The sequence below is a fragment of the Manis javanica genome, chromosome 8, assembly GCF_040802235.1.
Source record: "Manis javanica isolate MJ-LG chromosome 8, MJ_LKY, whole genome shotgun sequence".
NCBI lineage: Eukaryota > Metazoa > Chordata > Mammalia > Pholidota > Manidae > Manis > Manis javanica.
The window spans coordinates 90989429-91005553 of NC_133163.1; the positions used below are offsets into that span (position 1 = coordinate 90989429).

General features: G+C 50.8%; 3 protein-coding genes across 4 annotated transcripts in view; 2 read left to right on the forward strand and 1 right to left on the reverse strand.

The window, feature by feature from the left end:
- Positions 1-3780: 3780 nt before the first annotated feature.
- Positions 3781-11255, forward strand: GCHFR (GTP cyclohydrolase I feedback regulator). Its single transcript, XM_017641206.3, has 3 exons — positions 3781-6292; positions 9459-9553; positions 10742-11255. The coding sequence occupies exons 1-3, from the start codon at positions 6029-6031 to the stop codon at positions 10863-10865; spliced, it is 483 nt and encodes a 160-aa protein (XP_017496695.1). The 5' UTR covers positions 3781-6028; the 3' UTR covers positions 10866-11255.
- A 174-nt stretch (positions 11256-11429) lies between these two features.
- Positions 11430-16125, reverse strand: part of DNAJC17 (DnaJ heat shock protein family (Hsp40) member C17) — a 39999-nt gene continuing 35303 nt past the window's right edge. For both annotated transcript variants that reach the window (XM_037018780.2, XM_017641204.3), the window contains one exon: positions 11430-11618. In XM_037018780.2, the coding sequence (XP_036874675.1) occupies positions 11499-11618 (120 nt within the window). In that variant the 3' untranslated portion in view covers positions 11430-11498. The remainder of the gene's footprint in view (positions 11619-16125) is intronic.
- On the forward strand, positions 13346-15790 carry C8H15orf62 (chromosome 8 C15orf62 homolog). Its single transcript, XM_017641205.3, has one exon. It carries the CDS (start codon positions 13892-13894, stop codon positions 14405-14407), a length of 516 nt encoding a protein of 171 aa, XP_017496694.3. The 5' UTR covers positions 13346-13891; the 3' UTR covers positions 14408-15790.

Below are 16125 nucleotides of genomic sequence, written 5' to 3' on the forward strand. Positions count from 1 at the left end.
TGCATTAACCAGGGACAGGGTTATAAACTGTTTTTCCACTTCCAGAATGTAAATGAAATTCATTCTTCTGATAACATTTTTAAATTTTAGGGTGAGACTTGAAAGATTTGAGTTGATCTCTGGTTGCTTAAATTGGTTCAGATGCCTTTTCATTGTTTGGGTTTTTTTTAAATCTGTATTCATCAGTTTTCCTGTGCCCACTCATGGCCCATAGATTCTTTTATAAATTCCATTTTACTCTTGTGATTTTTATGCTTCTTGTAATTTTAGAAACCAAAAATACAGAATTTTATGGACTGTGATTCCAGTTTTGTCAGCAATTCTTAAGAGTTAAAATCAAGTTTAGTGACAACTAAAATATCTAGCCTTAGTCCTCCCTAAATCCTCAGCTAGATATTACATTTATTTAACTTTAATTGTGAGATATTTTATACATAAGAGTATATTTACTAGATATGTACACTGTAAAGAATAATTTAAAAGCAATGAGGTACCCATCCCAAAGTTTAAAGAATAGAACTTAACCCATGGCTCCTACTCATAAGGATTCAGTTCAATTAGTACCTCTCAAGATACACTAAGGGATTACCTATAAATGTTTTGGTGGTGAGAAAATAATATTTTAAATATCATTTTTCTGTGTTTTTTCTCATTTTTCTGAAATAAGCATGTGTTTCTTTTGTAGTAAGAAAAATATTAACTTTATTTTGGAGAAAATGAAAATTCATTTTCTCTGGGAAACCTCCCAGACCACCACCTTGGTGGAGTTAATCTTTTTATCTTTCTTTGCTCCTGATGCTTGATTACCTCTGTTAAACTTGGTTCCATGATTATTTGCTTTCTTGTCCTTCTACCCCACTAGACTGCTCAGTTTCCAGGATGGGTTCAGGGCTGATTCATCTCCACAGACAGCTCTGGTGCAGACGCCAACCTGAAGGGAGGGAGAAAAGAAAGAAGGAATGACGAATATCCGGGCCCTGCCACTTTGACGATGATTTCATGATGGAAATCAAAATTGTGGAAGAACAATTTCTCCTCTTGTTTTATAGGGGAGGAAGATCTGCCAGATAAACTGATTGTGGCAAGAGGCGAGGCCAGATGGGCAGACCAAGCAGGGGAATTCATTTCCCCTCTGGATATTAAAGATGTGTATCTGTATCTGGTGGGTGTTTGACTGCAGGGCGATCAGCAGTGGGGTGGGTGATTCTGGATGGAGCTTTCTATCTTGTGCTGCATCTGCAGACCAGTTTTGCAAATGTAATAAAGCCTGACAGCCTGAGGTATGTAATGCCCTCCCATCTCCTCCCTGCCCCTTTGCAGCCCAGCCTGAGACAGAAGAGCAGAGCAGATCACAAATTCCTGTTCTGCTATCTGCCCAGAGCATGACAGTTCATTTACCTGGCTCTACCAAGAGAAGCCATATAGTTGAGTACCTTGGAATGGTGACCTTACTCCTTGAGTCTAACCTCTAAGGTACTTGACACTGAACCTATTTAATGTCTACAAAAGAATATTTATAATACTGTGTAAATATTGAGTACATTCTACAACCCTCTGTACCCATGTCCTAGAAAGAGAATGTCACTTATGCCTTTTAAGACCCCTGAATGTCTGTCCCTATCCCATCCCTTCTCTTCTCTCAGAGGTAGCCACTACCCTAAATATTACACTGATCATTCCCTTACTTTTTTTTTATTAAGGTATCATTGATATACAATCTTATGCTCAGGTTTCACATGAGCAACATTGTATTCCCTTACTTTTGTTTATAGTTTGACCACCAATGTGTTTATCCCCAAACAACATATTGTTTAGTTTTGCAAGTTTGTGAGCTCTATGTAATTAGAATTATTCTGTTTTTCCAAGATTTGCTTTTTTTCACTCAGCATTTTCATTGTTATAGTTTCCATTGTATGGATCAGCCAAAAACTTACTCCACTTTTGATAAACATAGGACTCTTTCCAGTTTCTTGCTAACTACAGACAATGCTGTTACAAATTCTGTTGTACATGAATCCTGATGCATGTTGGTAAGTTTTCCTGACATTTATCCAGGAGAGGTTTGGCTGGGTCACAGGGAAGGCACATCTTCAGCTTTACTAGACAGTACCAAATTGTTTTCCAAGGTGACTGGATCAACCATAACAATTTGCAATCCCAGTAATGTTTTAGTTAGACATCTTCACCAATACTTGATGTAAACAGATTATTATAATTATTATTTTGCAAATCATTAAAGCAGTATCTCATTGTGGTTTAAAATGTAGTTTGATTTGCACTTCTGGGATTTCTAATGGTATTCAACATCATATTATGTTTATTGGCCATTTCCATTACCTCTTATTTTTGTTGTTGGCTCTTTGTTACTTTACGACCAAAGAAAAAAAGCTTACATTTGAACACTTGCAGGAAAAATATGGGGCTTTTAATTCATTAAACGAATGAATTTTTTCTAATCTTGAAAAAGAAGGGGCAGGAGTTTGCAATAATCCGAAAACAGATCTGCCTTGTCTGAAGAGAAGGGATAGCATGTAATCTCATATTAGCTCTAGCTATCATGCAAGGGACATTATATTTAGTGAGAATTGTTCCTGTTGCCAGGCAATCCAATCTGGGGAGACCTCCCTGTATACTAGGTGAGACATCAACCTCAGAAAGAGATCTTGACTGATGGTAAAAGAATTCACAAGTAGGTCTAGCAGGTACAAGCAAAGAGTAGTTTAATAAAGCAAAAGTACACACTCAAGGAGGGAGTGTGAGCATGCTCCAAAGATGAGCAGCCCCATTCTCTCTTTTGAAAAGTGCCCATTTGAGTCATTTTCCCTTGTTCTTGATTTATCTTATCTTTTCCTCATTGATTTGTAGTTCTTTGTGTGTCCTGGACATTGATCTCTTGTCAGTTTAACAAATCCTTTGTTAAGTACAAATATGTCTTTCTTATCTTTGGAGTTAAACTGGCAGTCCTGGAGGTAGAAAATAGGTATAGAGAGCCCAGAAAAAATTCGGATTGCAACTTCCTGTTTCCCTGTCAGTGGCGGCAGCACAGAGCACAGAGTGTGAAGCAAGTGCGCTTCCGTGACCTGAAGATTTTTCCCAGGGCCTGGGAGGAAAGGTTACAGGCAGTTTTTGTTTACTTTTTTTTTTAGAGAACCAGTTGTTACCAAATCCAAGCTCATGCCGCTCTCCACACTCAAGTCAGTAAATTGGGAGACCAAGTTACTGGGGCAAGGAAAGTGACTTTATTCAGAAGGCCAGCAGACCAAGAAGATGGTGGACTCATGTCCGAAAGCACCATCTTAACCCAGGGTTGATTGCAAGCTTCTTTTATGTTAAGGGGAGCAGAGGGGGTCGGGGGCAGGTTTAGAAGTGACTGATGGCTGCAAACATCTGGCACCCGTGAAGGTTCCAGGAGAGCTGAGCAGCTTCCTGTCCTTGGTTAGTTGCCTCTCACCCACCCAGGTCTGGTCATTGTGTTCCTAAGACTCTTTGATAAGACAATCATTATTTTCACACCTACTTCCTTATCTCCTGGAGGAGGCAAGCTTCGGGCAAGGAGTTATTTGCAGAAATCTCAAACTGTCTGCAAAATTAATGTTGATTAAGAAGCCTGTGTGCAGGGCCCCAGAGCTGAGCAGAAGCCTTTTTCCTTTGTTTCCCTTTTGGCCCAAAGTAGCAAAGGAGACAAATACAGTGTGGAGGAAGAGAGGCCACTTTTTTTTTTTTTTGAGAGGGCATCTCTCATATTTATTGATCAAATGGTTGTTAACAACAATAAAATTCTGTATAGGGGGGTCAATGCTCAATGCACAGTCATTAATCCATCTCAAGCCTAGTTCTCTTCAGTCTCCAATCTTCTGAAGCATAACGAACAAGTTCTTACATGGTGAACGAATTCTTACATAGTGAATAAGTTCTTACATGGTGAACAGTGCAAGGGCAGTCATCACAGAAACTTTCAGTTTTGATCACGCATTATGAACTATAAACAATCAGGTCAAATATGAATATTCGTTTGATTTTTATACTTGATTTATATGTGGATCCCACATTTCTCCCTTTATTATTATTTTTATTTTTAATAAGCTGCTGAAGTGGTAGGTAGATGCAAGATAAAGGTAGAAAACATAGTTTAGTGTTGTAAGAGCAATTGTAGATGATCAGGTGTGTGCCTGTAGACTATGTGCTAATCCGAGCTAGACAAGGGCAATAAAACATCCATGGATGCAGAAGCTTTCTCTAACACAGGGGGTGGGTGAGGTTCTAAGCTTCACCACTGTTGTTCCCCAATTTCTCACCTGATGGCCCCCCTGTGACTGTGCCTGTCTTAGGTTGTTCCTCCCTTGAGGAATCTTACCCGTCTCTGGCTAACCAGTCATCTTCCGGGGCCATACAGGGAAATGTAAAGTTGGTAAGTGAGAGAGAAGCCATATTGTTTGAAAAGGTTAGCTTTTTACTTCTTTGCAGATTTATGCCCTGTGGCTTCTATGCCCAGCACTTGTCTCAAGGTATCTTTACCACCTGGAGGAATTATGATACTTGGTAAATTCGATATGAGGCACGAATTCTATTTAAGGGTTGTAATTAGGAAGGAAGAAGAAAAGCTATAGAGGTAGCATATGGAAGAGAACATGGGAGGATTGATTATTTCTTTGACATATCTTCTTGTAGAGTACCTTAAGTATGTATGGGTTTTAAACTACTAACTAACTTGTGCACACATATTAACATAATAGGAATACGGTGACATAAACAAAGCAAATCTGTAATTACCAGCCATCTCCAGTGAAGCCAAGAAAACCATTTAGGCACCCCAGGCATTTGTGAAAATTAGTCTATGATATGATGGATATTGTCCAACTGTACTTGAACAGTCTGAGAGAAGTCAGACAAATTAAAGCAACCCATTTCTGGGATCTGTTCACATTCCATATGTTCTTTTAACAGTAGATAGTCTATAGTCGTAAGATTTTGGAGCGCTACAACTTGCACCCCTCCCAACTCCTGATTGAGTTCCAACAGTACAGATCCGGTCAAATTCGTTGTCTCACTGCATGCACATGCCAGCCTCGACATCTCCCTCCTCATTCCAATGGCAAGTCCAGGAAATGGTGGGGTGGACGCAGCCACAACCGCAGCATCGCCCGGATCCCTGTGGAGGCTTTTTGATGATCACCCCCCGGCACGAGTCCTCCAGAGAGTGCTGATGCCGGAAGCTGAGAGGCCACTTTTTCACTCGGTTACACAATCACAACAAGGCAGATAGACTGCTGAGTTGTCAGATTGTGAAGCATCGGATGAAGGCAGGGCGCAACAAGGTGAACTCGCTGCCCTCTCATTGGTGATTGGTGCGGGATGTTTGGCCCCAGGTGTGGCCTTGGGCTCTCCTGCGCACGCACGGCGTCCCTCCAGCTTCGCGGAGCGCTCTCCCAGCTGAGCACTCGATTCTGTCGGTTTAAGTCTCTCCAGGCCTGGCGCCGCGTCAAGCGCCCAGTTTCTTTACAGTTTTACCAAAACGGCCACAGAAATGCAAGGTCCCACAGCTGCACTAGAACTAACAGTCGGGGAGGCAGGAATGCGCGGTGCACCGCAGTGGGATTTTGGCTGAAACCACAAGCCTCCTACACCTGTCCCCTGCGCGCTTAAGGCGTCTCTGGATGACGTGCCTTGAGGATGGGAAGTGGGAATCCGCTGAAAGCTTTAGAGGAGTCCCTGGGTGGGGTGGGCTAGAGCTTGGAAAGCTTCAGCGGGTTGCCGTTTACTCCCCGCTCTGCTTCACAGGGACGGGGGCGGGGACCAGCAGGACTTTGGAACCTGTTACTGGAGGTGTTGCAGAAAGTGCGCAAGGTCCACCTGCACGGACGGCGCCACGGCGCCACGGCCCCAACCGCCGTAGGCAGCCCAGGCCGCAGCAGCCCCGACCCGGCCTCCAGGCTGCAGGTGCGGAGCCGCCCCGCCAACACTCACCGCTCCTTGCCGCTGGACGTGCGTGGAAGCCGGGGATCGCACGCGGGTCCCTGCGCGTCCCGGGATGGCAGGGGGCGGGCCCCGAATCGCCGACTGGGCGCGTCACGGGCGCCCGCTCCTCATTGGCCTGCCGCGGCGGTCACGGGCCCTGACACCGGGATTGGCACCGCCCGCGGGCAGAGCCGGAGTAACGGGACTCCCGGCTGCGGGTCACAGCCAAGGCGCCCGAGGGGGCTGGCGTCGGCGCCGAGCCCAGAGCCCAGAGAGGGAGCCTGGCCGGGACGCGCGCACCATGCCCTACCTGCTCATCAGCACCCAGATCCGCATGGTGAGTACCCGCCGCCGGCGGGCGGGAGCTGGGGCCGCGCCGAGGGGTGCGCGACCGCACTCGGCGCCTCCTCCCCGGGCAGCGCCCGGCGGTGGCTGGACAAGGTAGGCGCCAGGGAAACGCCCCCTCGGCCCTCGGGGAGGGAGAGTGGGTTCGGACTCAGCTCGGATCCCGGGACTCGGGGAGCTCTGGCTCGCCGAGCCCCTCCAGGGCCGCAGAGATCGCGCGAGCACCGGGCGCTTGTCGCTCCTGTCCTACCTGTCCTCGGGAGGCCCAGCCTCCGGGAGGGACTCAGGAAGCCCTGGCCTCACATGTGCAGCTCCCACTGCCCTGCACAGAGGCGCCCCGTAGGGGAAAAAGTGGAAAATCTCGAGGGAAAGGGGTTTGTAAGAGAAAAGTAGGTGCTAAGACCTATGCCAAGTGCCTGGCCCATCCACAGCCACTAGCTGCACCCTTGGCCACTTAAAGGAAGAGCTCTGCCTGAGCCTTAGGAAGAGAAGAGAAGGAAGAAGTTGCTGTGCAAGGGGGGCCAGGCCGCGGTGTTAGGGTGGGACGCCGTTCCGCAGTCAGAAGCCATCCTTCTTCCTCTGGGCAGTTTCGTCGTCTCAGGGGGTGCTGGTCTCCCTTTCAGCTTCTGAGTGACATGACTGGGTCCCCAGCTGAGCACTCCTCTCCCCCTTCCCACTCCCAGCTGCCTTGGGATGGAGAGGGTGCAGGCTCACTTCATGGCAGGAACAGCTGTGCAGTTAGTGTGCACTCCTGGGCCCCTTCCCAGACTCCCCAAACACTTTAGCGTGGGCCTTGGGAACACAGTGCTCTTCAAGTGGTTCTTTCTCTTTTAAAATAGCAGCTCTATTGATACAGAACACATAACCACAGAATTCACCAATTCAAAGTGTAGGAATCAATGGATTTTTTTTTTTTGGTATACTCAAGAGTTGTGCCACCATCACTAAAAACAATTTTAGAACATTTCCATCACCTTAAAAAAGAAACCCTGAACCATACCCTGTATCTTAGCAGTCACTCCCCATTTCCCCCCAAGTCCCTCAGCCCTAGGTGACCACCAATTTACTTTCTCTCATAATACAGGCATATCTTGTTCCGTTGCACTTCACAGGTATTGCTTTTTTTTTTTTTTTTAACAAATTGAAGGTTTGTGTCAACCTTGCATCAAGCAAGTTTATTGGTGCCATTTTTCCAATAGCATTTGCTCACTTGTCTCTGTGTCACATTTGGGTAATTCCTACAATCTTTCAAAGTTTTTCATTATTATTTGTTATTTGTTAGGGTGATCTGTGCTCTTTGATGTTACTATTGTAATTGCTTTGGGGTGCCATGCACCATGCTTAAAAAAAAGTTGTGTGTGTCCTGACTGCTCCACTGACCAGACATTTTCCTGTCTCTCTCCCTCTCCTTGGGCCTCCCTGTTCCTTGAGACACAACAATATTGAAATTGATAACCCTACAGTGTGGCCTCTTAAGTGTTCTAGTGAAAGGAAGAACACTTGTCTCTCACTTTAAATTAAAAGCTAGAAGTGATTACGCTTAGTGAGGAGAGCATGTCGAAAGCTGAGATAGGCCAGAAGCTAGGCCCTGTGTGACAGTCAACTTATAAATGTAAAGGAAAAGTTATTGAAGGAAATTGAACATGCTATTCCAGTGAAAACATGAATAAGAAAGAAACAGCCTTATTGTTGATAAGAAAGTTGGAGTGGTCTGTATAGAAGATCAAGCCAGCCACAACATTCCGTTAACCCAAAGCCTAATCCAGAGCAAGCTGAAGCCGGTGCTCACTGACCATTCTGAAAATCCGAGGGCATTTAAGAATATACTAAATCTACTCTGTCTGTGCTCTGTAAATGGAACAAAGCCTGGATAACATTATGGTTTACTGAGTACTTTAGGGCCATTGTTGAGAACTACTGCTCAGAAAAAAAGATTTCTTTCAAAATATTGCTTATTGACAACCTACCTGGTCACCCTAGAGCTCTGATGGACACGTACACTGAGGTTAATGTTTTCATGCCTGCTAAATACAACGTTCATTCTGTAGCCCTTGGATCAAGAAGTAATTTTGATTTCCAAGTCTTTTTGTATAAAAAATACATTTCATAAGGCTCTAGCTGCCACAGATGGATCTGGGCAAAGTCAGTTGAAGACCTTCTGGAAAGCGGTCACCATCCTAGATGACATTAAGAACATTCATGAATTCATGAGAAGAGGTCAGAATATCAACATGAACAGGAGTTTGGAACTTGATTCCAGCCCTCATGGATGACTCTGAGGGATTCAAGACTTCAGTGGAGGAAGTCACTGCAGATGTGGTGGAAACAGCAAGAGAACTAGAATTACAAGTGGAGCCTGAAGATGTGCCTGAATTGCTGCCCTCTCCTGATACAACTTAAATGGAGAAGGAGTCATCTGAAAGCTCAGGTGATGGATAGCATCATTTTTTTAGGGATAAAGTATTTTTGATTAAGGTATCAATGTACATTAGACATAATGCTATTGCACACCTAATCGACTACAGTGCCATGTAAACCTAACTTCTATATGCACTGGGAAGTCAAAAACTTCCTTTGACTCACCTTATTGCATTACTCGCTTTACTTTCATGGCCTGGAACAGTAGTGTCAGTATCTCCGAGGTATGCCTGTGTGTGGTCTCTTGTGTCTGGCTTCTTTAACTTATATAATGTTTTCACAGTTTATCCATACTGTAGTGGGCATCAGTACTCATTTCTTTTCATTGCCAAGGAAGATTTCATTGTATGGCTATGGCACATTTTATTTACCTATCCATCAGTTGACACACATTTAGGTTATTTCCACTTATTGGTTATTTAGGATAAGAATGTTATGAACATTTGTGTACATATCTTGTGTAGGTATATGCATTTATTTCTCTGCTTTCCAGGTGATTCTGATACCAACATGGGTGGTCGTGCCTGGCCTATAGGTGCCAGTAGTCGTGCAATGCCCAGCTCATCCTGGAGGGGTTTGGGAGGCCTGCGCTGCTTGCCTTGATCATGGACAGGCTCTTTCCCTCGGGTTCCTTACTGTCCCCTCCAGCCTCTATTGAAGCTGGCTCAGGGCTAGCAGGCAAGGGGAGCACAGGTGAGCCCTTCCACCTCTCCCAGCAGCCACTCTGGCTTACCCTGCAGGAGGTGGGCCCCACCATGGTGGGTGATGAGCACTCGGATCCAGAGCTGATGCGGCATCTGGGGGCCTCAAAAAGAAGCGTCTTGGGAAACAACTTGTAAGTAGTGGCTTTCCTAAGAAACTTCTCCCTGCTGGCACCTAGATCTTTGTTCCCTTATAACCACCAAGCCCAGGGATAGTGGCAGTGCCCAGTCACAGAGACCCTCTGCCTGCACATGGCTCTGACCTCAGCAGGGTCAGTTCCTTCACCACAGCCCCAGGCTTGCCCTGGCCTCTCTTCACAAGGGAGCCCCAGGACAGAGCCGCATTCCCTGGATGTGGGACTCTGTGTGGACAGTTCCTTGCCCTGCTGTCTCATCTCCAAGCTGGACCCCATCAAGGCAAGGAGGGAGAGAAAGAAAGGTTTCCGTCTTGGGAGAGCTGGCTGAGTAACAGCTAAGCCCTAGAAACAGGGAGCAGGCAGCCTGGGTCCTACTTCCAGCTCAGCTGCTTCCTGGGGATGGGCCACTTGGCTTGGCATCCTTCACACCAGCTCCATGGCTGCACAGTGAGCACTGTTTCCTTTTCTGCCCTCTCCCACTTCCTTCCCTTCCTACCCTACAGGCAGGGCAAATGCTGGCTACACAGGCTTGGCACTCCTGGGGAGGCCTGCCAGAGTGAGCCCCAAAGCGGGAGAGGCGGTGAGCTGACTCCAGCCCCACAGGTCAGGGCTGGAGGGCTGAAGCCAACCCCAACCCTATGCCATGCGGCACTTGTCTCAAGATGCCCAGCTTGCAGCTTGAGCCCTTTATCTACTTGATGGCACTTCAGGATCTATTAACCTGAAAGCAGGGGAACCAAGCATCCTTGTTCGAGGAGCCGCACCCACAGCCGGGAGCTCTCAGGGGTCAGCCTGTTGCTCCAGGGCTGCGGGACAGCCAGGGCAGCAAGAGGGAGCGGAGGCCCCGGGGGGTGCCCTGGGCAGGGCAGGCGCTCCTCCTGAAGAACACAGAGCCACAGCGCACCGGGCTGTCAGATTACCATGGCTCTGAAAGCTACTGAACCCCTTCACGTTTTTTCATTTCTCTAGTCATGGTTCCTTAGGGTGTTGGGAGGAATAAATGAGATGCTGTATGCAAAGTGCTTAGCAGGGAGGGGGCAGAGAACATACACCCAGAAGGCACCCAACAAATGTTAGTCACTACTATGGGTATTCCTGACCAGGCCTGGTCTTCAACAGATGCTGGCTTTGTGTGGAGAGCTGCCCCATGTCCCCTCACACCGCCCCTGCCCCTTCTCTTTGCAGTTGTGAGTACTATGTCAACGACCCTCCCCGCATTGTCCTGGACAAGCTGGAACGCAGGGGATTCCGTGTGCTGAGCATGACAGGAGTGGGCCAGACACTGGTGTGGTGCCTGCACAAGGAATGACTCTCACGCCAAGGAGTGGACGGGACACCCCTTCTTTCAGTGGTTGTCATGGGCCCTGGCCCCAAGCCCCTGCCTGCCTCCCTTGCTGCTCTGTCCCTCTTCCCAAATCATTGTTTTCCTTGGCCTAGCACCACTCGGCAGGAAATGGCCTTCTCTGAAACCTGCCTCAGCCAGTGGGTGAGGGGTGGTCAGGGCCTGTAGCCCTGGTGCTCCCAGCCCCCCTCTGCTTCAGGCCTAGAGGCCATTCCCTGTGGGCAGGCTAAGGTGGTGGCAAGAGCCAGCCTGGCCTTGGCGAGAATTGGCACCCCTGAGGAGCCTGGCCCCGGGACTGGGCACATGGGCGGGTCCTGTGTGGTGAGTCCAAGCCAATAAAGTGCTGTGATGAGTGGTTGCTCCTCTGCTCTGCTTGCATACTGCCTCCCGCTGGGGGGAGCCTCCCTGGGGGTCTGCCCACTCCCAGGGAGGGAGAGCCAGGCCTGGGTGGAGCCCTCTGGGGCAGAGTCCAGCAACGAGGGCCATGCTTGGGCAGGCCAACACCCTATACCTATGTATGCAATTGAGGCACTCTTTAAAAAAATGTTTATTAGTGATGTTTGAGAACGGGCTGTGGGAGGGCAGGCCAGAGGCAGGGGGCTACGTGGGCTGCCCCTCGTCTTCCTGCTGTATTTGGGTGATCAGCTGTTGCCGCTCAGCTGCCTGGCGCATTCGCATCATGACGAGGCTCTCATAGTCCCTCTCAGAGACCACTGAGCCCTGGGGGACAGAGGAAGCACAGGGAGGGATCAGGGCAGCAGGACACAGCCCCACGGACTCCAGACTCAGAGGACAGGGCCTAGGCAGGGCTGCATTCAAGACGGTGGACACCCAGGACCTCTCACTGGCTCCCCTTGCACCCATCTCAACCAGTTACCAGCCCCACCGCCCCTGCCCCGTGCCCTTCACACCTGCAGTCAGCTCTTGATCTTCTCTGGGTGAATCACTTCCTCGTGCTTGAGCCAGGCCCTGGTCTCCCTCCATGCTCTCTTAGTCCCTTATCTGACTCTCCTTTCCTCCTCCCCAAGGCTTCTTCCCACAGGTTTCCAGTGAAGGGAAGTCATCAGAGGTGCCCTCTGCTGGGCAGAAGCAAGAGCACTGCCCCTCCCTGTGGTCTGGCTCCTGCTCAGGACGCGGGAGAACCGAGCCCTACCCTGGACACAGCCTCCATCGGGCCCCACCCTGGAAGGAGAGGACCAAGCTGAGGCCTAAACACACGCACGAGGGCTCCTGCAGGGCAGGGCCTGTGGCTTTTTCTTTTATGATCTTGCCAGCATAGCGTGAGGGATTGAAGAGTGCTATATTTTAATAATCAGAAAAATAATAAAACAGCCACCTCAATGGGCCAAGGCTGTGGGGTGGAGCGGCAGCCCCATGTCCTAGAAGGTCCACAGTGGGAATCAAAGCACTTCCTGCCTCAGTGAAGCCATGCAAAGCCCACGTGAACTGGCACAGAACTGAGCCGGACCGAGGGGCTGCTCAGAAGAGAAAGCTGCTGAGCCCCGTCCGCAGCTCCACACTGGCTCCTGCTCATGAAATTAGCCAGGGGGAGAGATCCGTGCTCAGTGACCCCAAGAATAAGAAGGGAGTGGCTGTAGTAAGATGCCAAGCCCTGGCCAACTGGTTTGGACTCCACGGTGTCAAGACTCCGGAAGTGTTACTCAGCCCTGCTCCTCCCGCCAGCCCTCACCCGGGCTGCAGCAGCTCCGAAAGACAGCTGCCCTCCCAGCCAGGCCCACCCAGTAAGCTTGGCCCAGCGCACCACTGACACTGACCCAGGGCAGACCCCTCCACCAAGGAGGGACCCCAAATGTGGCCCAGGCAGCCTGTGGGGAAGGACTAGAGCATAGAGGGGTAGGAGGCCGTGGGACCCTGACCCTCAACTGCGCTCTTCTGCCCTGAGGCCATCTGGGTGACTGTGGAAGGGTGAGGAAGAAGCAGCCAGCCTGGGCGTCAGGCCAAAGGGAAGGCAATTCTCCCCTCCCCAAGGTATTGCCACTCAGCTGAGGGAACCTAAGAGTCACCCTGGCATGGCCCAAGCCCAGCCCTGGGAGAAGCCAGCCTCTATAGGCACGGGGCTGCTCCCATTAACACACCCTCTACCTTTCCCCTCATACCTGCAGGCTCTGCTAATGAAGGCCTGTCACCAGGCCCCAGGGCTGAGTCACCCACACCAGCGACAGGTCTGTTCCTCCCCAACAATTGTTCCACATGCCTGCCTTTCCATTAACTCCCACCCTCCGTGAGCTCCTCCCTCCCAGATGCACCAGAGGCTGGGAGCCAGGCCCACCTGCTAGGGGCTGTCGGCAGAAAAGGAAGCAGCCAAGCAGGGCTGCCCCAGACCTGTCCCCAGAGGAACCAAGCTCCCAGAGCCCTGGGGTGTTGGCCGCAGCTGCCCCATTCCCCGCATGCAGGTGCTGCAATTACCTAAGGGCCTGAAACCCAACTGAGTCAGCTGAAAACAACAACAGATCTGCCCCGCCACACACGGGCACAAACAGCCAAGCCACTCCTCAGAGTCCAGGAACCACCAGCAGAAAGGCAGGGCCCTGCACTGCCCTCAGGACTGACGCCGGGGCCAGGGAGGGAGGGGAGCTCGTGTCCAGGAGGAGCCCAGTGCTGGGGAAGGAGATCTATCCCCGTCACTGTCGGGGCTGCCTGCACGCTGGAGCCAGTAAGTGCTGTTTCTTCCTCTTGCAGTTTTTCCACTGCTACTATCAAGTCACCTTGTCCCCTGGGCAACTCCCATCAGCAGAAACTGCCAATTCTACGCTCTCCAGGACAAAAGCGCCCTCTTTCTGAGACCTCATCTCACCATCAAAGATGCTGGCCAAGGGTCTGTGCTGACAGAAACCAGGGGCCTCTGCCTCTAGCCCATTAGGGCTGTCTCCCTGATTCTTGCCATTCACTGCTCCAGTGAGGACCAGATGCTCCCTAGCTGCTCTTGAACTGGGCTTTGGATACCAGGCTTGTCTGCTAGCATCTCCGGGTCCATGGAGACCTGGCAGAAAAGCTCCTTCCGCAATGCCTCCTTCTTCAAGCGGCTGAGCCTGGGGCGGCCTCGGCGACTCCGGCGACAGGGTAGCGTGCTTAGCCAGGCCAGCATGGCTGGCGGGGACCATGAGGAGTACAGCAACCGAGAGGTCATCCGGGAGCTACGAGGGAGACCGGATGGCCGGCGCCTGCCACTGTGGGGGGATGAGCAGCCCCGGGCAACCCTGCTGGCCCCACCAAAGCCCCCACGCCTCTACCGAGAGAGTTCCAGCTGCCCCAACATCGTGGAGCCCCCTCCGGCCTACAATGCTGCCTACTCGGCTACCCTGCCCTCGGCACTCTCCCTCCACCGATACTCCGAGGAAGACCTCTCAGACACTGCGGCCTTGCAGAGGACACCTGCTCTGGACCTCAACGATCCCTTCTTCTCCTTCACAGTGGATCTGGGGATTTCACTTCTTGAGGAAGTTTTACAGATGCTGAGGGAGCAATTTCCCAGCGAAGCCAGCTTCTGAATGGGGTGTGGGTGGGCAGAGGTGGGGTGACTGGAAGAGCCAGAAGCCTGGGGACCCAGGGAAGGAGGTACAGGTGTGGACAAAGAAGGTAAGGATAGGAATCTGGGTCCTGAATAGTCCTCCAAGTCACCCCAGGGGGCAGGGACTGAGGCAGAGGCAAGCTGGAAATGTCGTGAGGGGGGCACTTGCTGGCAGGAGCCCTGAAGGCAGCTGGCAAGGCCAGGAAAGGGAGGCCATGCCTGCAACCACAGGGACCAGGCAGAGGCCGGCAAACGGGAGGGCAGCAAAGGGGCGGGCAGCAAAGGGGCGAGTCAGGGAGCCTAGGACACAGACCAGGCACGTCAGGTGGTCAGGCCCCTCTGAAGCCGCTGTCCACAGAGAGAGGTTACAGGGTGAGTCTAGGCAAAAGTGATCCAACCCAGGCCGAAGAGAAAAGTGGGGAGACTTGAGAGGAGAGGCATGAACAGGCTTGACCTCGTCTGTATGGTAGCCACGAGCTACGTATGGCTGTTTAAACTTGACTGAAATTAAGTAAAATTACAAATTTAGCTTCTCTTTTGTACTAGCCACATTTCAAGGGCTCAATAGCCACATGTGACTAATGGCTACCACCCTGAACAGTGCGAGGTGAACATCAACATGAAGGGAGGCAATTCAGTGGGACAGCATATGGACACGGCCTGGAGCCACCAGTGGCATCATGGGGGAAGGGGGAAGCCCACGGGGCCTTCAAGGGAAGGGAGAGGCTGGCAGAGGAAGAGGGAGCCGTGTAGAGAGACAGAGTATAGCTCAGGAAAAAAGTCAAATAAATCATTAGCAAAAAGGGGGGCATGGGAGGCCCATGCTGCCAACACAGCTGCCTGGGGCACTCCTGGTGCCCTGGGAAGGCGGCTCCAGGAAATGCCAGCTGAAGGCAGTGACAGCGTGCAAAGGGACGCTTCGGGGAATTCTCAGAACTGTTAGTGATCGGAACCCTTGGGAAACTCAGCAAAAATGTGGTAGATTTCCCTCTTTGCCACCCTGAGAACACGGGATGACTGGATCAGGGGACGGACTCAGAACCCAAGGCTGTGACCGTGCAGAGGCACGCTGTCTCCAGAGTCCTCCACCAGGGCTGGGGGGGCCCTGCTCAAACCCTCTGCCACCCCTGCCCTGCGGTCTGACCAGTAGACTTGAAAGCAGAGGCCAAGGTGGCTGGGCCATGCGGCTCTGACACCCCAGGCCTCTCGAAGGGTGGCAGAAGGGGAGAGGGACGCTTCCACGCACATTACTTCCACAGCCCAACCTGTGGCCACCCTCTTCCTTCCTCTTGAGTGGGTGTGCCAAGCTGACAGGCTCCCTTCCGGATGCAGGACATAATGAATAAAGCCCTTTATAACTGGCCTATGGAATGTCGTCTGGGGCTATGAAATGCTGGGACTTAATGATAGGGGATAGGCCTCTGAAGAAGGGCCCCAAGTTGGGCTCAGACCGGTTCATTTTCCTTTTCTGTCCAGGGTCCAGGACACACTCCCACAAAGCTTCCTGTCCTCACGGCCAGGTGAGGGGCTCATAGAGCAGGGGTCTGTGACCGAGACAATGAGAGCAAAGCCCTTGCTGACCCATGGAGGGGCATTCTCCCATGGAGAGGGCTGGGAAGCCAGCACACTGAGGCTCCCACACAGACCCCAGGCCATTCTGGAGAAGGGAGAGCTCTTGGCCTGAGAGCTCTCTATCCA